Below are 20,949 nucleotides of genomic sequence, written 5' to 3'. Positions count from 1 at the left end.
AACACACAACAAGATGGAAGAGAGGTAAAAAATAAACGACAGAGGCAGAAAAAGACCAAAGATTATGTGATTTGTTTTGGAGGATTTGAAACGTGGAAGAAAATAATAGGAGAAAAAAAAACACACTAAAAACCATATCTTAATACTTGCATTTGTCACATTTAGTGCCTCTACACCTGTAATAAGTTACCATCCAAATCAGCTAGGTAATATTTATAACTGCTTCAGCTTTGTTCTCAATAGCTGATCAAATACACATACATACAAACGGTCATATATATATAAAGGAGTGGCATGGCACCAACAGGCTAAGTATATGCATTAAACAGAAGTCCTCTAGAATTATAAATTAACTTCCATAGTGCAGAGCACATTCTAGAAATACTGTCTGAATATACCAGCACGTGGATTTCTTTCACTTGTCGCCACTAATATTCTTATGTTTTGCAGCAAAGTATAGCAACAGCTTTCACAAAACTGAAGAAGTTACTACTATCACAGATAGTTTGGTGTTATTTTCACTGGTTTTAATCATTAAGAGCATTACAAGCAGAAAATAAGACTATAAGACATAAGACTTGTAAGCAGAAAATAAGACCCTTTATTCCTTATTCCCTTAATAAGCAATCTAAAAACTCATAAACCTTTCCATCGAATTCCAGCAAGAGGCTCCCTCCCTGGTGGGATCTGTTTCCCCTCAGCCACATCAGAAAGGATACGACAAAGGAAAAAAAATCACTTACTTCAACACCATCTGGAAGGAGCTGTAGTTAAAAGTGTATCCACCAATCACCCACATGAATTTCCCGTGTAGAACTGCCTTATGGGAAGCCCGGCCCACAGAAGGGCTGAACGGCTTCACGTTTGGTAGAATCCAGTAAGACTCCGTGGAAGGGACGTTCAAAGAGCAGTCTGGACCTGTTTTGTAAACAAATGCACAGTTTGTACATACGATCTGCTCAACAGGAATGTTAAAGCCAATAAAGCAGCATCAGGGAGGCTTAATTACAGATGTCAGGATTGCTCATTCTGATAAAATACCACATACGCTTTTATGTTTAAAGGATGTTTAACGAAAAAAATTGACAAGGGATGTCAGTCAAACTGAAAGCGTTAGATTAGAACAAATATTAATGATCCATTTCTGCATTCCTCTCAGGAAACATTCTGTATGAGTCACAAATTGAAAGAAAGGTATATATTTTTAGACTCTATGTCTAAAATCTGTAACACAATATACACTGCACGTTACCGCTGGAAGAAAAACTACACTGTATTTGAAATAACCAGAGTAAGCCCATATCAAATCATATAATATTACAGTAAATTAAGTTGTAACATAGATTACATTACATTAAATCTCAGGAATAAAAATTTGCCCTTTGTCAATGTCATTCTGTATCACCCTTCAAGAGTAATACACAGCAGTAAAGCAGCATACAGTAAAGTGCTACATAAAAAGAACGATTTGAATATTTACATTTTATAACACTTTGTAGGTCATTCTATGAAGCTACCAAAACCCACAACTATATATTATTTTAGAATGTATTTTAGCCAGTATCTTTTGCTAAATAAGGAAAAGTCAGCAAAATGCATAATTAAGTTATAGGACTATTAAAATAACGAAGAGCAAAAATATTTTTCATTTGTTCTGAAATAACCCAGATGTAATCTCTTCATCATTAGTTTATGTAAGAACTTTAAAGTATCATTATTTAAAACTTGACTGTATTCAGAACCCTGCTTAAAGAGATAGGATATGGACTATTTGCCTCTCGTCAGTGACTGTACGTCATTATTGACTGGCTTTATTTCCAGATGGAGAACACTGAATTTTTAGGACACCAATGTGCTCCACTTTAAGCATCATCAATCATGGAACTGAAGTTCTTGTCATCAGTGACGGCACACAGATGTTGTGCGACAGCTACATTATTCCTGTAATTGGATGCTGATACTATAAGCAATGTCATGTCCCCCTCAGTCTGCTTAACTGGGATAAAGCCTTCCCTCAATCTACTGGACATTACTAAAAACCAAAGCTGCTGAAGTCAGACTAAGCATAGCCTTCTTTGGCGACTCAGGGATAGCATGCTAAAAAAAGATAAAAACAAACAAGAAAACCACAAAAAGCAAACACACAGGAAAAAAAACCCAAACAAAAACAGTCTGCATCCCAACTGTCACACATCACCAACTTTTTTAAAAGATTCCTCTTAAGATCTGGAAAACTACTGGCCTGCTATGCTTCTGTTTCATCCAGAAACTGTATGAATGAACAGAACTAGTCAATAGATGGGTAATTGCCATCTACTCTTAAAAACCACTACAGCTTTCAAAAAGAAGGCCTGTCTTCCAAACCTATTAAAATTTTAAGAAATCAAGATGGGGTGAGCCAATTGATACAGCAACATGGATTTTTCACAAGGCTTTTAACAAAACCCCTCACCAAAGACTTAAGGAAACTTGACAGCTGTAGCAAGAGAATCAAGGCATTTGCATGGCTAAAATAATTGACTGCAAGTTATAGCAAGAAATAGTAGACAGGAGTAAATGGCTACTTCTTTAAGGAAAGGAGGTCACCTGTGGAGTCCCACAAGGATTTCTGCTGGTACCCATGGTATTCAGCTAAATAAATAATTTACATCAAGTTCCTAAAATAAGCTATGTTATCTGGAGGGGCAGGGATTACATTTTTCCATTTTTCAGGCAACATGTTACAATTACTTCTCACACACAACCACCAGGCATCTAATCTGTTTCTAACCAGTCGTCAGCTTCTCCTAGCACTCTATAGAATGATGTCCACTTGTATCCAAATTACCTTCCATTCATTAAGTGATGGAGACACTCAGTTCCCATTGTTCATTATCCCTTCTACTCAGAAAAGATTAATGGAATTTGAATGAGGTATAATGAGAGTATGAACAATTCAGTATATTATTTCTTAAGTATTAATAATAGATACAGTAAAAGAACTGTTATCTCAGCAAGATTCTGATTGGTAAATCACTGGAGGAAACAATTTGAATCTAAAAGTGCTTCAAATAAACAATTTATTAAGTATTCCTTGGTCAGGGAGGACTTTAGAATTATGAAAACGATGCCTCCAGTCAGAAGAAGAAAACACATTTAGGTCTTTTATTACCGCTACCATTCTTGCACAGATGTAGTGGTCAGCAGTGTCCCCTAGTGGCAAATAATGAACGAAACACACAAACTACTTGCATACCAAATGACCTGAGATTTTCACTTCTGGAGACTGGGAATCACAAGAACACATATAGCAAATCCAAAATATATTTAGATGGCATTGACTACATTAAAATGAGCACAAGCAAAACCTTTTAATACAAAGTTAACATTGCAAGAATTTTAACAATACTGTTAACCAGATGAGTGACTGACAGAATGTGACGGATAACCTTCTCACAGCCTCCTGCTGGAGGAGGGACATGGTCTAAAGAGACACGCCTGAACTCAGGAGTTTCAAAGCAGCAGGTTTTCTTCAAAGACCACATCAATACCTTGTGCATCACACACACACATGCATTAATGTGAGGTCAGCTGACACTGTCACCAAAGAGGCACCCCTGGCCTCCCCTCACTGCTTACTCTTCAGCTATCATCGGTTCTGCCCTCAGTTTTCACATGGCTGCACCATGAACCAGACACGGGAACACATCCAGGTTAAATCTCACTTATTTTTAGCCAGAATGCTTTTCAACTGGCTGTGTTCCCTTGTATGCTTCACCTTGCCCACACAGGCATGCTTGTGCCAACACGAGGAACACTGCGTGGCCAGGACTGCCTCTGTAGTGAAAGACTAGAACAATTCATGGAGTTATCACAGATTGTACGGACCAGGACAAAAACAGAGTATATATTTGAAGTAACCTAAAGTAGAATAATACTGACTTTTTCTGAATCATCATTTAAACAGCAAATGCTTTTGTCTGGCTATTGCCTTAAAGGCAAGGTAAATGTAGGACTTGTAAATATCATTTACAGATTTTGCAACTTAAATACATATTCCATGAAATAACACCATTATCTCAGCATAAATACATTTTCTCTTCAAAAACTCCACATTCACTAAATACATGCCTTTTGTGCAGAGAGCACTACAGCTGCAGAACAAAGATAATAAAAAGTTTTCTTATTTTCTATGCAAATATTTTTCTCCATTTAGTTAAAATTGGATTTCTTATCTTCCTAATGTGACACTTGATCCACTGGGGGGAAAAAAAGCTTTAGAAACAGCAAATTCATAAACCTGAATAGGAAGTCAATTATATTATCCTCAAAGGCAGGAAAAAATTCTATAGGTTTAAAAAAGTTATTTACCCACACAAGAGAAAGAAACTGATTTCTATTTATTGAGGAGTTTCATGAACTGCCAAAGTAACAATCTGTTCCAGTAGTTCAACTCATAAGATCAATTTCTACCTAATGAGATAACATCACCCACTATCTTCAACCCTAATCTTTTCCTTTGCGATCACAGAAAAAACAAACCAGAAGTATTGATACATTGAACATAAATGTCACAGTCCTGTTTTTCCTACAATTTAATCAAAGCATTTAAATAAAGTATTTATTCTGTAATTGTTTGATATCACTGAGTTGAGAATTATTGCATTAACATAATCTTTCAACCACCACAAATACCAACCCAATACTACTATTGTCAAGCACCCCAATCATATGATAATGAATTTGAGATTATGAAAAAGATTTGAGAAAAGAGAATGCATCTGAACATACTTTCAATAAAAATTCTATTGGAAGGTTTAACAAACGGTAAATCACCTTTCTTACAGGAAAGCGGTAACAACTACGTAACAACCTCAAAGTTGCTGCGTAAATGAAAAGATAAATGCTGTTCAAGAATGGCTCACCAGCATTCTAGTAGCAGGTGTATTCATGTGCCCCTATAGTGCCACTGCGCAGCTCCACAACATCCATATGGGACGTAATTATTTCCCCCCTACTGCAGATAGTCTTGGCTCCTACATAACAGTAGGCAGAGAGATCCTGGACAGGTCTCCTGCTAACGCAGCACAGTAGCAAGCTATGCCAGGACTCGGTCTCCTCCATGAATGAAACAGTTGAAATCCTAACGCACACAAGCTGATGCACTTCTTGAAATGCCATCTGGTTCCTATTATTCAGCCAGAAGAGTGGATCATCCAACAGCTATCTGGCTGTCCTCGTGGAATCTGCAGGGTCAGGCTGAGCAGGCTGAGCTGTCTGTCATCAGCGTGTACCTCAACAGCACCCTTTAACTGTTTGACTTCAGATCTCAAACTCAAGATCTGCTAGGCTGGTACAAACCTGGGGGTGCTGGTCAACGGCCAGCTGAACATGAGCCAGCAGTGTGCCCAGGTGGCCAAGAAGCCAACAGCATCCTGGCTTGTATCAGCAATAGTGTGGCCAGCAGGAGCAGGGAAGTGATTGTCCCCCTGTACTCGGCACTGGTGAAGCTGCTTGAGTACTGTGTCCAGTTTTGGGCCTCTCACTACAAGAAGGACAGTGAGGTGCTGGAGCATGTCCAGAGGAGGGCAATGAAGCTGGTGAAGGGTCTTATGAGGAACGGTTGAGAGAACTGGGGTTGTTTAGTCTGGGCAAAAGGAGACTCGGGGAGACCTCATCACTCTCTACAACTACTTGAAAGGAAGTGGCAGCAAAGTTGGGGTCGGTCTCTTCTCTCATTTAGCAAGTGATAGGACAACAGGAAACAACCTCAAGTGGTGCAGGAGAGTTCAGGTTGGATATCAGCAAAAGAGTCTTTACAGAGAGGGTGGTCAGGCCTTAGAACAGGCTGCGCAGGGAGGTCATGGAGTCCCCATCCCTGGAAGCGTTCAAAAGACGTGTAGATGTGGCACTGAGAAACTTGGTCTAGGGACCCTGGCAGCGCAGGCTGAACAGTTGGACTCAATGATCTCAAGGGTCTCTTCCAACCAAATGATTCTGAATAATAAAGCCTGATGCCACCACAGTCTTTACTGCGATCACGTTGCATGGAAAGCTTTCCTAGTCTTTAATAATTGAGCAGAAGTATAGCTCTTTGACAGATGCTGCAAAGGAATTGTCATCTTAAAAAGGTTTTGCTTCTTACTCTTGAAAAGAAGCAGGGACTCCTCTGATTAGCCTTAGCTGACAGTACCCACTGGACTGGAGATTTTGAGACTCCATGCTAACACCAGCAGGATATTGAGCTCTAGTATCTCTGCTAACAACTTTCAGAAAACTCCACAGCTCTAATAGTTAAAAGCCTCCTTCTAGTTTTCAGACTTAGATGGACTGATGGCCTGTGTACCTGTGTTCTTCTACCAGTGCTAATTTCACTGCACTTAAAGAGCCAGTCTGTCTGTACACCCCACAAACGTGGACGAACAGCAACATCATTCTCTCCCAGCCTTCACTTTACTAGTTTAAACAAACCTTGCTCTGTTAGTATCTTCCCTAGCCCTGACAATCCTAACAGTTCTCCCTTTGAGCCCATTTCAGTTTGTATTCATAAAAGTATAGTATGAAAATCAAAGTAGAGTACTAACATTTTCTTTAACTGTAGATTCTGTGACTGATCATTCTACTAGTGTACTTGATACTTTACAGCCTATAGTTTGTAGACTATATAAAATTAAGAATATTAACTAGTTCATATTCTAATTGAGATAGACAAGCAAGGTTTCTCCCATGTCACCTTCCACACCTCATTAGTATTAAGATTTTATAATCTTGTACGAATTTACAATTTTTACTGAATTACAACCCACACATTACTTGAATCCTTTTTTACAGTATGTTCTGGTCCTGGTTCATATTTAAAGTAACTCTCACCTCTGTATTAGCAGATTTCATTAGCAGTCTTGCAAACAGACTATAAAAATTAAGTAACAAGATCAGTCCCAAGGTCAGTTTTTAAGCAGCACTGATACCTCTGCACCCTAAGTTACCTGTTCAGCACATCCACTCACACTATGCAGTTAAGCTGTGTTCTCCTCATTGTTCCCTTAGATATTCCCTGATGTCTTCAGGATCAATGGCTTCCTATCATCAAATGCTGGGATTCAGTTGAGATATATTGCACTTTGTCATTTTTCTTACAAATTATTTTAGCATGAAGTACACTGACAAATTACACATCTCAACTTTCGCTATTAAAACCACCACATATCTAATTATTTCTTTCCTCAAATTACAGTCTAGAACTTTACACACTGCAGGAATCAAGCTAACAAGTTTTGAGCTGCCTGAATCACATTCATCCCATTCTTAAATAAAGGTGCTACAGATAGTCAACTAAATTTAGTATCTTCCCTTATCAGAGGTATCATCACGATCTACTACCTTGTGTTCAGGACATAGTATGTCACTTGTTCATTAGTTTAATTAAGTGTTTGCTTGTTCTCCCTTGCTACATTTCTGTGCGTGCATTTCAAATTAATATTTAGAAGGTCATAGATTAATTTTAAATTGATTCCATTTTTCATTCACAAGTAGTAGGGGGCTCCCTTACTAAATCTCTGCCTAACTGTACATACAGAGCATTATCAACCACTTTAACGCAGCCAAATATTTGTTGAAACGAATCCAATAAATTCTACTAAACTTCCTTTCACTAACCATCAGACAACACAAAGGGATTTACAAACGAAGTTGGCTCTTCGTTTACCTGCAATGTTCATTCTTTTACAATAGAGATACTTAATTTTCAGACACTAAATTTCTAATTATGATACCTATATTGTTTGCAAATTGCACAAAGTCCTCCAAGGATGCTTGACAAATTCTTACATTCAATCTGAATATAAAACCGAAGAACGTGTTTACAGCATATATGAAATAACTGTTGATGTTAAGCCAATTCCGTCCTATGAATTCTGTAAACACAAACCTTCCCCAGACAACTCTTGTTACTATGACACATATAATGAAATCTACAAATGTGGAGTGCAGAAACTAGATTTCAACTTAAAACTGGGGGAGGAAAGGATTCCTTCACTTTGTGGTTTTATGTGCATATATACTATTAATGTACATACATTTAACAGGACATCTCCCAGATCATAAAACTGCAGTTTCTTTTAACTGAATCAATACTTGTCCAGGAGAAAACCTGAAACGTGGAATCCAGACAAAGAGGGCATTGAGAAGAGCTACAAGACACCTGCTTCTATTTTTTTATTCCTTCCAAAAACAGGTTTGTCCCAAAGAAATGTTACATCATAGGTCTTCTTCCTCTTCTCTTCAAATACGTAGTCATACTCTCTGTTCAAGAATACTCAGGCACAACAGGCCCCTCAGCATTTGGCACAAGCTCATTCCAGTGCTATATTTCAATTGCCACCACCTGAGCTCACCCAAGCTGGCCATAACCCAAGCTCATGTTAGAATAAATGCCATAGTAGCGAGCAAGGCAAAACACTGAATTCACACTGCAATAGTCATAACATTCCTTTTATACTTTCATTGTTTACTTTTCTCCTTACAAAAAGGCTCATTTTTTCCCTAGAGAGATGTTATAAAATTCAAGCTGCCTGAATTGCTAATAGATGTACTTCAAAGTTAATTAGTTTAATTTTAGAATCTGGTCTTCCACAACATCTCTATTTGCCACAAGCAGATCTGTAGGGAGAAACAAGAACCCAATTCCAGAACTTTTATTGCTGTTTTAGCTTTGGACTAGATTTTATCCCTAGGACTCAATTCCTGTTTGTGGCTTGTGTGAATTATGTGCAACCCTGGAGCTCCTCTTCTGGTGTAGTTTCATCTGAAAGGAATGCAGTTTCTATGTTTTCAAACCACCTCACGATGCAATCCAAACCACAGCCCACAAGGAGGATCACATTTGCTTTGAAGGTACCCTACTGATTCTCTTAAAGAGTAACGTAAACATGCCCTGTAATTCCTCCCTGGCAGATCCCCTTTTTGCCTGCAGTACTGACGGTCAATGTCAAAGCGCTAGTAAAGTTTCTCTTAAATCAAATCAATTCTTCAATCTCCACCCACCCACCCCCTGTCTGCACCCAGAACAAAAAGCGCCAGCACCAAGAGCATCCCCACATTACAGAATCATCATCATCATCCAGCCGGAAGAGACCTCAAAGATCATCGAGTCCAACCGCTACCCTTACACTGCCAGGGTCCCTACACCATGTCCCTCAACACCAGATCCACACGATTTTTAAACACTTCCAGGGATGGGGACTCCGCCACCTCCCTAGGCAACCCGTTCCAATGCTTAATAACCCGCACTGTAAAGAATTTTTTCCTAATATCCAACCTGAACCTCCCCTGGCAAGGGGGCAAGGCAGAGGAAGTACACAGTGGCTGTGCAGGAGCTCTCAGCAAGGACTCCCAATAAGCATTAGCCAATATGAACTCCTTAATCCCCCCATCCCAAGATTTTTGCCTAGCGAGCATATCAGTGCTGTGCTGTGTCCTGAGTTCTTCCTGGTATTTACACCCTTCCCTAAAGTGCTGATCCCCAAACGGGGCACTACACTCCAATGTTATCTCTGAAATCTCTAACACAGAGGAAGGGTCACATGTGAAAATTATCACCTACAGTGTTTACAAGTCTTCTAACAACCACTGCTTTCTGAAAGACCCTTTCCTTTTCTGTCACAGCCTGCAGTCTTTATTCCCAGGTCACTTTAAGTAATATTAAGACAATTTTCTAAATTACAACTTTGAGCTGGATGATTCATAGCTCTTTGAAATGAAACTATCTTCCTTTATTTAACACAGTGAATCTTACTGTCTTATCCTGGAAGGTGATCCTGCCACTCTGCTCTGGTGAGACCTCACCTGCTGTGCTGCATCCAGCTCTGGAGTCCTCAGCACAGGAAGGATGTGGACTTGTTGGAACGGGTCCAGAGGAGGCCACAAAAATGTTAAGATGGCTGGAACACATCTGCTGCGAGGACAGGCTGAGAGAGCTGGGGTTGCTTTGGGAGAAGAGAAGGCTCCAGGGAGACCTTATTATAGCCTCTCAGTACTTAAAGGGGGCCTATAAGAAATATGGGGACAATCTTTTTAGCAGGGACTGTTGCAACAGGACAAGGGGTTATAGTTCTAAACTAAAAGAAGGGAGATTTAGATGAGATAGAAGGAAATCTTTTACAATGAGGGTGTTAAAACACTAACACAGGTTGCCCCGAGAGGTGGTAGATGCTCCATCCCTGGAAACATTCCAGGTCAGGTTGGACAGGGCTCTGAGCAACCTGACCTAGTTCAAGATGTCCCTGCTCACTGCAGGGGGGTTGGACACCTTTAAAGGTGTCTTCCAACCCAAAGCATTCTGTGATTTTGTCACCTGAGAATTGTACCTCAAAAAACATATATGTAATCAAGATTTTATAAAAATGTCGTTTAACATCAGACAAAACCTGGTCACTGTTAAATTCTCCAATTAAGCACTTGGCTACTGCATATTTCACAGGTAGATAGTTGTGGCAGGCTGTTTATTTCATTTAAATGGTATTAAATCATGCTCCATGAAGAAAACAAAGAACATCTCTATCCACAAGACCTGTATTATTACTTTCTAAAAGCATAAAACACATCCCTGGTAGTAGCAGTGGTAGCAGTATTTTCAGCATATCCAAAGATATTCCACTTAACCCTTATAAAAACATCACCCTGAAATTTTAAACCCCTTACAGACATTGATGGATTTGATATCTCCTCTGCTCATTTACAGCCAGAGACAATCCAAGACACAGTGTTCCTAGTATCAAAGAATTTGCTGCCTTTAAAGATGTATTCGGCAAAAGGTAACATCTTTCTATAAACTATCTTTTTCAACTTCCAAAACAGGTCAAATAGTGCAAGAGCCACCAATTTTGTCTCACTCATGTCCCCATTTCTTTTTCATCTGTGTCTAGTGAAGAAAAAAAGAGCACAAGCTGGTAGTTTTAAGGCAACTTTTTTTCCTCCCCGAATTTTTTGTTAAATGCACCTTTTATTAAAAATAAAATTAATAGATTTGCTTTATAAGTCTAAAAGTTTTGTATTGCCATGGTTTTATTCTGTATTTACATAACTAGCAGCCAACTACAAATATCTACAAGATCGTTCTTCCACAAAATTTAATAACGGGAAGAACCTACTTTCTACTCAAAACTATTATTGTATCCCGAAGAAAGTGTTCTCTTCTCAGAACACTTGTTTTAAATGTGGAATTTTCTTCAGCGATGCTCCTTCCACAGCATCCACAAGATGTCGCCATTGTAAAACAAACCCCATGTACTATAAATTATTAAATACTTGTTCTGAACCATGAATTTTACTTATTGCACATCTCAATCAATTCAGTATAATGATGTTTTTAAAAATTATACATACTCAAAAAAACGTGGAAAAAACCCAAAAATGTCTTCAAAAACGTAGAAATGAAGACCCTACTTTAGCTACTTGCTTTGAATTACCGAACACAAGAAAAACTTGCCAGGCAGCAAGAGTAGCAAGATAAGTAAAAGCATTTATATGCCATGCTGAAATCACAACCTATATAGAAGATACCATCAGTTTAGCATATAGAGTATGTAGATGCAAAATAAATAAATAAACAAACAGAACAGAGAAGCAAGTAGTTTTCCAGAGAGCTTGTAGAAAGTTTGGTATTGTTTTGTATTTAGTAAGGGAAAACAATTATTTATCCAAGTCAGCTCACCTGTCACAGAAAAAAAAATTAAAGTCTATGTAGATTCAGTGAAAATCCAAAGCCAATCATCCCTATATAATCCTACTCACTGCAGGAAAGCTCGTATGCGCATGAAAAGAAGGTATTAACAGTTAGACTTAATTTTATTTCATGTTCAAAACTCATATTGAAGATTATAGCACTGTAAATGAAGGTATAGCCTACAAAGTGTTTCCGGAGACTTGTGACTTTTCCCCCGTTGTACACAGCGATCTGAAATGGCAAGGGTCATATTCTTGCTGCTAGTTCTAATCACAACTTCCTTACAGAGATTAAGCCTTTGGGATCTTTCTTGGGCACTAGCATCATGAAAGGTTCTAATGGACTCAGTGACAAGTCTGCGCTGCCTCCATTCAGTGACCATATTGCTCTTCCACTTCCTTTCTGTGAGTGCACTGACTGCCTTTTAATGAATGACTGCATCCATTATTAAGAAGAGAAATGCATTCAATCTCATGGTGTCTTTGGTCTAATAGGTGTGACAGCTGACAGGAGTAAAGTAGTCATTTCCTTTGACGTGCAAAAAGAAACAGCAATAAAACGAAAGGAGAGGCAGGAAGTAATGGGAAGAAAGTGTATCAGCTAAATAACCTGGAGGTATTTTAATATTTCCTTCAAGAGAAGAATGGCAATTTCAACGCATAGCAAGCTAATCCAATTGAGACTTCTAATAGCAGTGGTAAAAGATATAGAGAAAAAATTCACAACATCTAACAATTATAGTAAGTGAATTAAACATTTAGGATCTTAAATAATTGATCCTTAACAAGAAACAATTTTTTATGGTACTGGGAGTAAAAGTACAGCAAATGTTTACAGTACATCCATTACTCTGCAGTATGTTTCCACACAGACATTCATGTACCATTGCAACCAATCAGCTTACCTTTCTTTTTTCATTGAGACCTTGTAAAGTAACACGCAATGAGAAACCAGACAGTGAACATTTACTTCAGGAAGCACTAAAGATATGATGTAATGATGTGACACTGAGAAAGAAGAAAATCCCATCTATCTAGATATTAAATAGTATAGGAAATTAGGCTATGGAGGAACTCCAAATTCAGAAGTGCTCATGACTCTTGAGTAATTACTGTCTTTTTTTTTTCAAATTAATGATCCAAAAAGAAGAATGTCCCCCCACTAGAAAGTTTATGTCAGTTATTTCCACAGTATCTTCAGACAGAAAATACCAAAGCTTTTTATGGCCTTCAAGTACACACATCTAGGGTCACACGAAAATTTACTCCAGAAATTATTTTTTCAGCTATGTTTATCCTTTAAAGATACTAATATGCACACTAGATAGGATGCATTAAATACAGTTCTTAAAATATTAATTTGATTCCAACTAACAAAACATCACCTTGCCAGCTATCGTTGCAGACGCACAGCTTCTCGCCTGTCAAATCGCAGTATCCATGATCTGGACTGCCACAGTTGGCTTTACAGTATGGAATATCACAGGCTTCTCCTTTCCAGTACTTGTCACACTCACAGTATACCCGGCTCGGTAGGGACACACTGGTCGTACACTTTCCATGTTCTGAGCAGTTATTAGGACAAGAATTAATTCTGAAAAACGTAAAATAAGGAAAATAAGCCTAGAGTTAATGATAGCACTTTTCTTACAGAATTCCAACAGAATTTGCTGAAGTACCTTTTTTTTAGGAAAATTTCTATGTACTAACACAAGTTTACTGATGATTTTACAGTCAAATGAGCTGAAAAGGTGTTCATCCAGGCTTACATACAAAGTCTGTGATGCAGTCAGGATCACAAATATCTTTTAATTTAACAGAAAGTATCGACATGAAACAGGAGAGGCCTTGCCTGGAGAGATCACCATCTATTTTTTCCTGTGTTCCAGTATCAGCACTCTAGTCAGTCCCTTCAATGCTTACCACCATCCAGAAACAGCCACACTGGAAGTGACTGTGAGCAGTAACCCTTAAACTCTCCAACACAGGCACACAGTTAAAGGGTTTTCCGGAGCAGCTTTGGTCCATGCTATGGAACAGTATGTCTAATACCCCAAGGGGAATACAAGTGGAAAAAACACAAGGCAGCTAATATCCTGGAACTACTTACAGGTAGCAGCACTACATGCTTTGAATCCTTAAGAACAGAACCACCTTAAACTTGCGTCCTTAACTCTGCAGCCAGAAATGCTGAATGAGGCAAGATTAGGCTGGAGGAAGTCTGTGACTGTTATGGGAGTTACCATTCCTGTGATACACCCTACCAAACACTGACATCACAGGCAACTGGATTGCAAAATTATGCACACTGGTTCCAGAAATGCAGACAATTCCTTGGAGATGAGGAGGGAAGAAGCATATTGAAGTATGTGGGTCCAAGAGTTTCCACAAACAATCTCAGGCAGTATGTGCCTCATGGTGTCCAAAAGGATTCGAAACCTTCTTCAATGACTCACAGGAAAGGGCTGGGCTGAAACTCAGAACCAACTGTTACTACAAACTTGTGAGATCATCATGCAGTCTGCTCCCTGAAGATGTGAGTGCTGGACACCATTCATAGCCTTCTTTGCTCTTACCAAAGGAAGAGAAAACTGAGAAAGTTAGTGACGAATTATGCAAGGCTGGCCTTTGGTCGAACGTAGTTGTGGTAGGACAGTTAGGAGATGTGTTTTCAATTTCACACTTCAGAGGACTAATTCTCTTACACTACCAAAAAAACCAATATTTCACTTATGAACTGCAAATATCTTGAGGGTTTTGCCTACTACCACACATGGCATTACAATCATCGATGGCACTAACTGCTGTGTGCTACAGCTGAGAGGAACCTCTCCCTGTGACTTTGTAGGGAGAGCATCCTGCAGGAAGGTGGATAGTTAAGTCTTTCCAGCAACAGAGACACCAGTTTAAAGGCAGGCATTTTCTCACTCTGACAGGTTCATTAAGGATTCAAACAGAATGAGAAAAACTGCAGAGTTGGAAGCAGGTTGCCTGACTCCAACAAACACAAAATTTACTCAGAGTTCTGGAGTAACTACTGTTTGCAACTGGCACATCCTTTTAGTAACCCACGCTGTCTCTTCCTCAAAGTAAAGCAATACAAGTCCATCAAAATGAAGTCAAAGATGAAGTTAAAAACTGCTTGGGAGATACCAATCCCAGGAGGAAAGAGGGTCACAGAAGCAGGTGCAACAGATCACTGACAGAACAACAATTAACGCAGCCATAAAAAACAGTTGTATGTACTACCAGCATAAAAAGAGTTACTTTGGTTCACGAGGGAAAAAAGTAGTTTAAATGAAAGTATCCATTGCAATAGAAGAAACAGGAGAACAGAGTAATTAAAATGTTGTGGATTATATAGGTAATGGAATTAAAAACTCGGGGTTTAATTTATTTTAAATCTTCCAAAAAATTAGGTAATGATATGTGGCATACACTATATTACCTAGTCATAAAAATTTGCAGAGCACATACTCTCATTTCTTAAGAATGCCGTGTCATACTGCCATTTGCTCCCAAGAGAAACAAAAAAGTTAAATAAAAGCTTCGGAGATTACTGTAATTAGATACATTTTTCAGTTGAGAAGTCTGCCAGGTGATTGCACTCTACTGATGTCAACTGACAAAAATACCCAGTCTTACAGACTGCCATTTCCAACACAACATATTGAGTGAGGTTTCACAAACTCTGAATAGCTATTTACTACCTGGTAAAAGGTAGGCAAACTGCTGCAAATTACAGAAACAATCTTTCAATAGAGAATTTAAAAAGAAATTCTGCCAAAAGTAAAACTACAGTCAGAAGCACAAATAGGAATTTTAAATTAATAAAGAATGTAACAAAAATATTGCATCTACTTCCACATTTGAAGTGAAGTGCTGGACACCACATGCCAAAAATTGGTATTTCAGAATCTGAAGGAATTGAAAGAAAGGAACAAGAACATCTTTGATAAGGGAACAACTATCAGAAGAAGAAACAGGTCCAACAAGCAATGCCCTCTTGAACTAAAGCATCCCGTACGAAGACAAATCATATGTGTCACAAGCACGCTGAAATGAGACAGAAGCTGCAATCAACGGCTGGTGCATATAAGAAGGAAAAGGCTCCATCTTTAAAGGTGCTGACACAGAAAAGCAGTCTGGAGGAAACCAAGCATAACACCAGACCATACGTTCCCATCAGAGAAACAGTCCAAGAACTATGAAGGCAGAAAGCAGACTGAGATGGACACTAGAAAGAGGAAGTACAGAAGAAGTTGAGAAGAAATGAAATAAACCACTTGTGGGTGGCACTAAAAAATGAAAGTAGGACTTTGGCAAAGGTTTCAAAAGCCATGGAAGTACATTCAGCAAGAAAAAAAAAAAAAATCGAACAGATGATCCTGGTTCAAGAGAAGTGAATTGACATGACAGCAGATATAATCTCCCTTCTATTCCACAGGACAACTACATGTGTTGGATAAACACTGGGAGGGATACACTCTACTTTCATACCGCATACGAAAAATATACTCTTGGAATGGCCATGTGGCTTCACCTAGAACAATACACTTTGTCATATTTTCTTTTCTTTTTAAAAAACACCCTAGTACCTTAATGACAAGTCATTACAACTCCAACTCCCTCGTTTTAGAAACATACCACAAAGTATAACTCCTACACTACTAATAAAATCAATAGCTAAACACTTTCTCTGGGTTTGTCATTCTTCTGACAGAATTCATAGGCTAATTAACAAATACTTCTTAAAAAATACTTACGAGTAAAAAATATTAAATCCAGTTAGGTTATAAGCAGCATCACTAAAAAAGTGTAGCAATGCATAGCCAGATGTAGTAACTACTTCAGGAACAGTTTCATTTCCACGCACTTCAGGGACTATTAGACCACTGGAAAAGAAAATGAGAATCATGTCTTTAATAAGTCTTTGGGTGTTAGCTTTAATTACATGGACAAGATAACTCAAATCTCATTTAAAAACTTGTTTTTAAAAAATAAATGATAAAATGCATATAAAACTTGTCCATGTCTCTGCAAAGTAAGGTGGGGTTTTCCAGGAAAACAAAGCAAAGAACCTCCTCCCTCACACACTAAGGTAAAATTTCACATCAGATTATTCTAAGGGTCCATTCATTGTCAAGATAATTTTTTTTAATTTATTTTGTTTTAACTTTGAAAAAATATCCTTCAGACAGGTGTTTAACATGAATTCTATTTCCACCTAATAATATAAACTTCTAAAGGTGCAGCTATTAAATAATTTCAAATCTGGAAAGTATGAAAAATTAAGTAACTCCCACAAAAAGGCAATTTGCAACAGCAAACAAAATACTTTTTAAAGCTTCAGAAACATGTTAACATGTCAGTCTTAAATAAAAACTGAAGTAGGAAAAATAATAGATTAAAATACTGAGAAAAAAGATCACCTACATAAACCAGTCCCACATCACAAATATAAATCTAAAGTTAGAGGCATGCCAAGGAAAACACTAATAATCAATAACCTGAAAGACGTTTCAGGCAGAGAACACGGGAAGAGGAACCTCCTCTTTCCTTCCATTCATGCTACAAGTCAGGCTCCTAATAATAGCTGGACACATTTAACAACTACAGCTTTGGGGCGGAAAAAAAGCCAAACAAGTATATAACAATTCAGAGGAATTCAGAAAGAAGGTGGTGTAGATCGGTATAGTCGGGCAGGAAGAGGTTGTTCTCATCATAACACAAATTGGAAGTAAAATTCCTGCCTCACAGAGCACTTGTGTGTATATATGCTAAAAAGAATCTGGTTTGTCAGTTTATTCAATGTTTCAGGTGTTTTTTTTTTTTAATACAGCTTTGCACTCAGTGGACATCCCAAGATAAAACTTTCACTGACTCCAAGGGATCAGGATCCTGTGCCTTCTCCCTAGTAAACTATGGCACACTTGCACAGAACATTCTTTCTGGAATGTTTCCCAAAATTTTAATGGAAGAGCAGGAACAAACCAACTAACACATTTTAGCCAAGTCCAGGAAGAGAGAAAACAAGTGTTAAAATTCATATGCCCTGCTTTTTCTCTCTTGCACACACAGAAAATGCCGTGCATTGGCCTATTTCTTTACCTCAACAGTTTATCGTCATTTCAAAGGTAAATAATTAGTTTCTAGTCAGTATTAGTTGCTATGCTCATTTATTGCTGTTGACTATTTCTAAGCCTTGCTACAAAGTAGTACTATGATCCTAAACAACAACTATTCACCTGAAATAAAGATTTAGTTGAATAAATTCTCATAAGCTAATGATAACAAGAAAACGGAAGGAAATTCCATCATTTCAGTTGACAGTAAATTTGAGCTCTCCTCCAGGACTTCAAAGAAATAGATAGTTTTACCCTCTAGAACTTAGTCACAGTCATGTCCAGTTTAGTAATCCAAAATCAGTGCACAAGATAGCCTTTGTATCAAATGCTCTGAACACATCTTTTCACTCTTCATACAGAAATGCGACTTTTTTTTTTTTTTTTTTTTTTTTTTTTTTTTTTTACATCTTACACATAGCATAACAATGCCTGAGTCACAGATTGCAATTGTCCCTCAAGCAGGGTCAGATACTGAAGCTATTGGCCAGTGCCATGTTTAATGCACAAACTTAGAATTCACTATTGGAAGCCTACGGGAAAATACATTTCTGATTGCCTGTATATAATAATGAGAATTCCATGCAATGTCAGCCACGTAATGGATTTCTGCTATGATCACCTAACCAAAAAAGCAGTGTTTTGCAATCTATTCTAATATAACTTTACACACATGCTCCCATGACGCTAACAAAAGACAGCAAGCTACTCAAATTAAAGCCTCTAATGTTATTTTTTTAATCTCAAACTAAAAATATCCATACACGACTACTTGGACTAAAAGACTAACAAATGTACTCACCTAAACACAGCTATTAAAGGTGCATATATTGAATCTCCATCATATACATACATATGGTCCCAACTACATTCTGTGGCAAAGTGATTAAATCTTAATCTTAGTATTGCATTTGGGCTGAAAAAAAGAAAAATACGTAAAACATTATCACAGAAGTATTTGGCTCTTAAGATAAAGAACTTACAGCAAAATTGATCATGCCAGAATAACCCTATTAAAACATTTTGAATACTAACTAAACATTTCAAAGTTAAATTACAAAGTTCAGGGCAAGCAAATATTTCACTTAGATAACTTTAAAAATAACATCTTCAGTTCAAGTCTAGTAAGTCCCTTGTTAACCTTAGGGATTAAGTTCACAAGGTTTTATTAGTGTTTAGAACCTTGAACTGAGAGCAATTAAAATACCCCCTTTCAATACATTAGCTTTACTTGGCAATGTCAGGACTATGAGGTTTAAAGAGTCTTTCAGGACATAATCACCTGCTCATCCTCATTCCAGTATTATACAAGGTATTGAAAAAAAAAAATCTCAGAGCACAAATTTAAAATAGCCAACAGTACTAGTGCAACATATTCCCACTCACACACAACCCCCCGATACCTGGGAGACAGATTTCACCAGGTTTTGGGAGAGATCCAGACGGGGACTGAAAGATTTCTGAAAGGGGTATTTTCTCATATGACAAAAATCAGCAGAGTCCTAAATACATTCCATGTAACATGCTAATTATTTTCTTTAATTTTATTTTTCTTCCCCCCTACTGACAGGCTCTGGTGCAATTTGTCGGTTTGGAAAACATATGCAGGGTTTTGTTGGGGTTTTGTTTTTTTTTTTGTGAGTGATCATTTGGAGAGAGTACTTTGATTCATTTTTTAAGAGAGAATATTTTATACGTATGTAACTCCCTTGTGGGTTGACATTTTGCACTGTTACTGGATTGCATTACTCTTCCACACGCTGTGCAGCATATTGTTGCCTCTAGCTACCCACTCTACCATCTCCTGCAAAGAGGAGGAACAGAGTGGAGACCAACTTCAAAGCAATGTTAGCATACAGTCCTGAGGCATGTTTCCACTTCAGCATAGCTTAGTAGTGCAGTGCAAATATTCCTGAGCTAGCCTGGGTAAAAAGAGTCTTTCTATGTCAGAAAGATATTCAGCTACAGCCTAGTCACCTAGATATTGAAGCTTCTACTGAAATGATTTCGCAAACTACCCATAACTTCATTGCTTCATGTTTAAATTACTATCCGCATATAAGCGGACCAAAATTAGATTGCAGAGATCATCACTGAACTGCAACAACTGAGCAGATATCTAAGGTAATTGAGATCACGACAATATGGAAATACAGACGGGGGTAATTTTCTTCCAGAGAATTAGAAGAACTTGGACCTAGCTCAATTCTTCAGCACAATCCTGATTCAGGGCCTGGCAGAAAGAAGTCCCACTGAAATATAACAAATCTGTGCCTTTAACAGTGAGCCATACTAGTGCAGATGCCTTATTAGTTCATTGGGCACGTCTGTATTTCTGTGCTGCATAAACTGAAAAGTTAGCTTCAGACATGAGACATCTAGACTGTATAAAATGTGGGCACAAAACAGTTTTTTAAATTAAGTACATGAGGAAAAACAGAATGCAAAAGAAAACTCTATAGAAGCGCTAACTTTTTAGCAACATGCACCTGAAAATTATCATTAGACTGGAAGCATTCCGCACTTGATGTCATTCCTGATTTAACTCATTATCTTACCCTCCAGTGATAAATAATACGATTCTGTAACCGCATTTGGAACTTTTGTAAAGGTACTCAAACACGCAACAAATTTATCAAAGGGCTTTGAGAGCTTGCAGTGCTGGCCAAGTTCCAACGTCAGCCCAATTTCTGCCAGTAATCTGAATGAGAATGGAATTTGGCCAACTCTGAGCAATCCCGAAAATTCTACTTGAACTTTGTGGTTTTGTTTTTAAATCTTTGACATTTGAACAAAAATAAAACAAACAAAACCCCAAAACTTAATTTCTATCCAGATGCAGTTTCTACTTGGAGTTCTTTAAATCTCTTCTTTAAAATACACAGTACAAAACGGTCAGAAAATTTGAGTTATGAAAATTAATACTTACTATCCTTCAATTAACCATGTACATTTAGTTTTATATTTATAATTTATTGGTCCATCTGTTAAATATCCAGAAGGTTCTGTTAACCTACAAGAGAAAAACAGTGCTGCAATAAACCAGAGACACCACAAGAGAACACACATCATCAACATGCCAATAGATTCTTTCTGAAGGCAAAGAAAATCACAGTTTGGGGAA

The 20,949-nt window shown here is 37.9% G+C and overlaps 1 protein-coding gene across 1 annotated transcript in view; it reads right to left on the bottom strand.

Moving 5' to 3' along the window:
- Window positions 1–743: 743 nt before the first annotated feature.
- LOC104495438 (attractin-like protein 1) overlaps window positions 744–20,949 on the bottom strand; it is a gene marked incomplete at its 3' end in the record, with an annotated part of 21,116 nt that continues 910 nt past the window's right edge. Inside the window, exons 2-6 of the mRNA XM_010138406.1 lie at window positions 20,755–20,838; window positions 18,628–18,741; window positions 16,467–16,595; window positions 13,086–13,294; window positions 744–918 (exon numbers count right to left, since the gene is read on the bottom strand). Of these exons, the coding sequence (XP_010136708.1) occupies window positions 744–918; window positions 13,086–13,294; window positions 16,467–16,595; window positions 18,628–18,741; window positions 20,755–20,838 (711 nt within the window). The remainder of the gene's footprint in view (window positions 919–13,085; window positions 13,295–16,466; window positions 16,596–18,627; window positions 18,742–20,754; window positions 20,839–20,949) is intronic.

This window comes from Buceros rhinoceros, unplaced genomic scaffold, assembly GCF_000710305.1.
Source record: "Buceros rhinoceros silvestris isolate BGI_N320 unplaced genomic scaffold, ASM71030v1 scaffold11156, whole genome shotgun sequence".
NCBI classification, from domain to species: domain Eukaryota; kingdom Metazoa; phylum Chordata; class Aves; order Bucerotiformes; family Bucerotidae; genus Buceros; species Buceros rhinoceros.
This window is presented reverse-complemented; position numbering and strand designations above follow the sequence as displayed.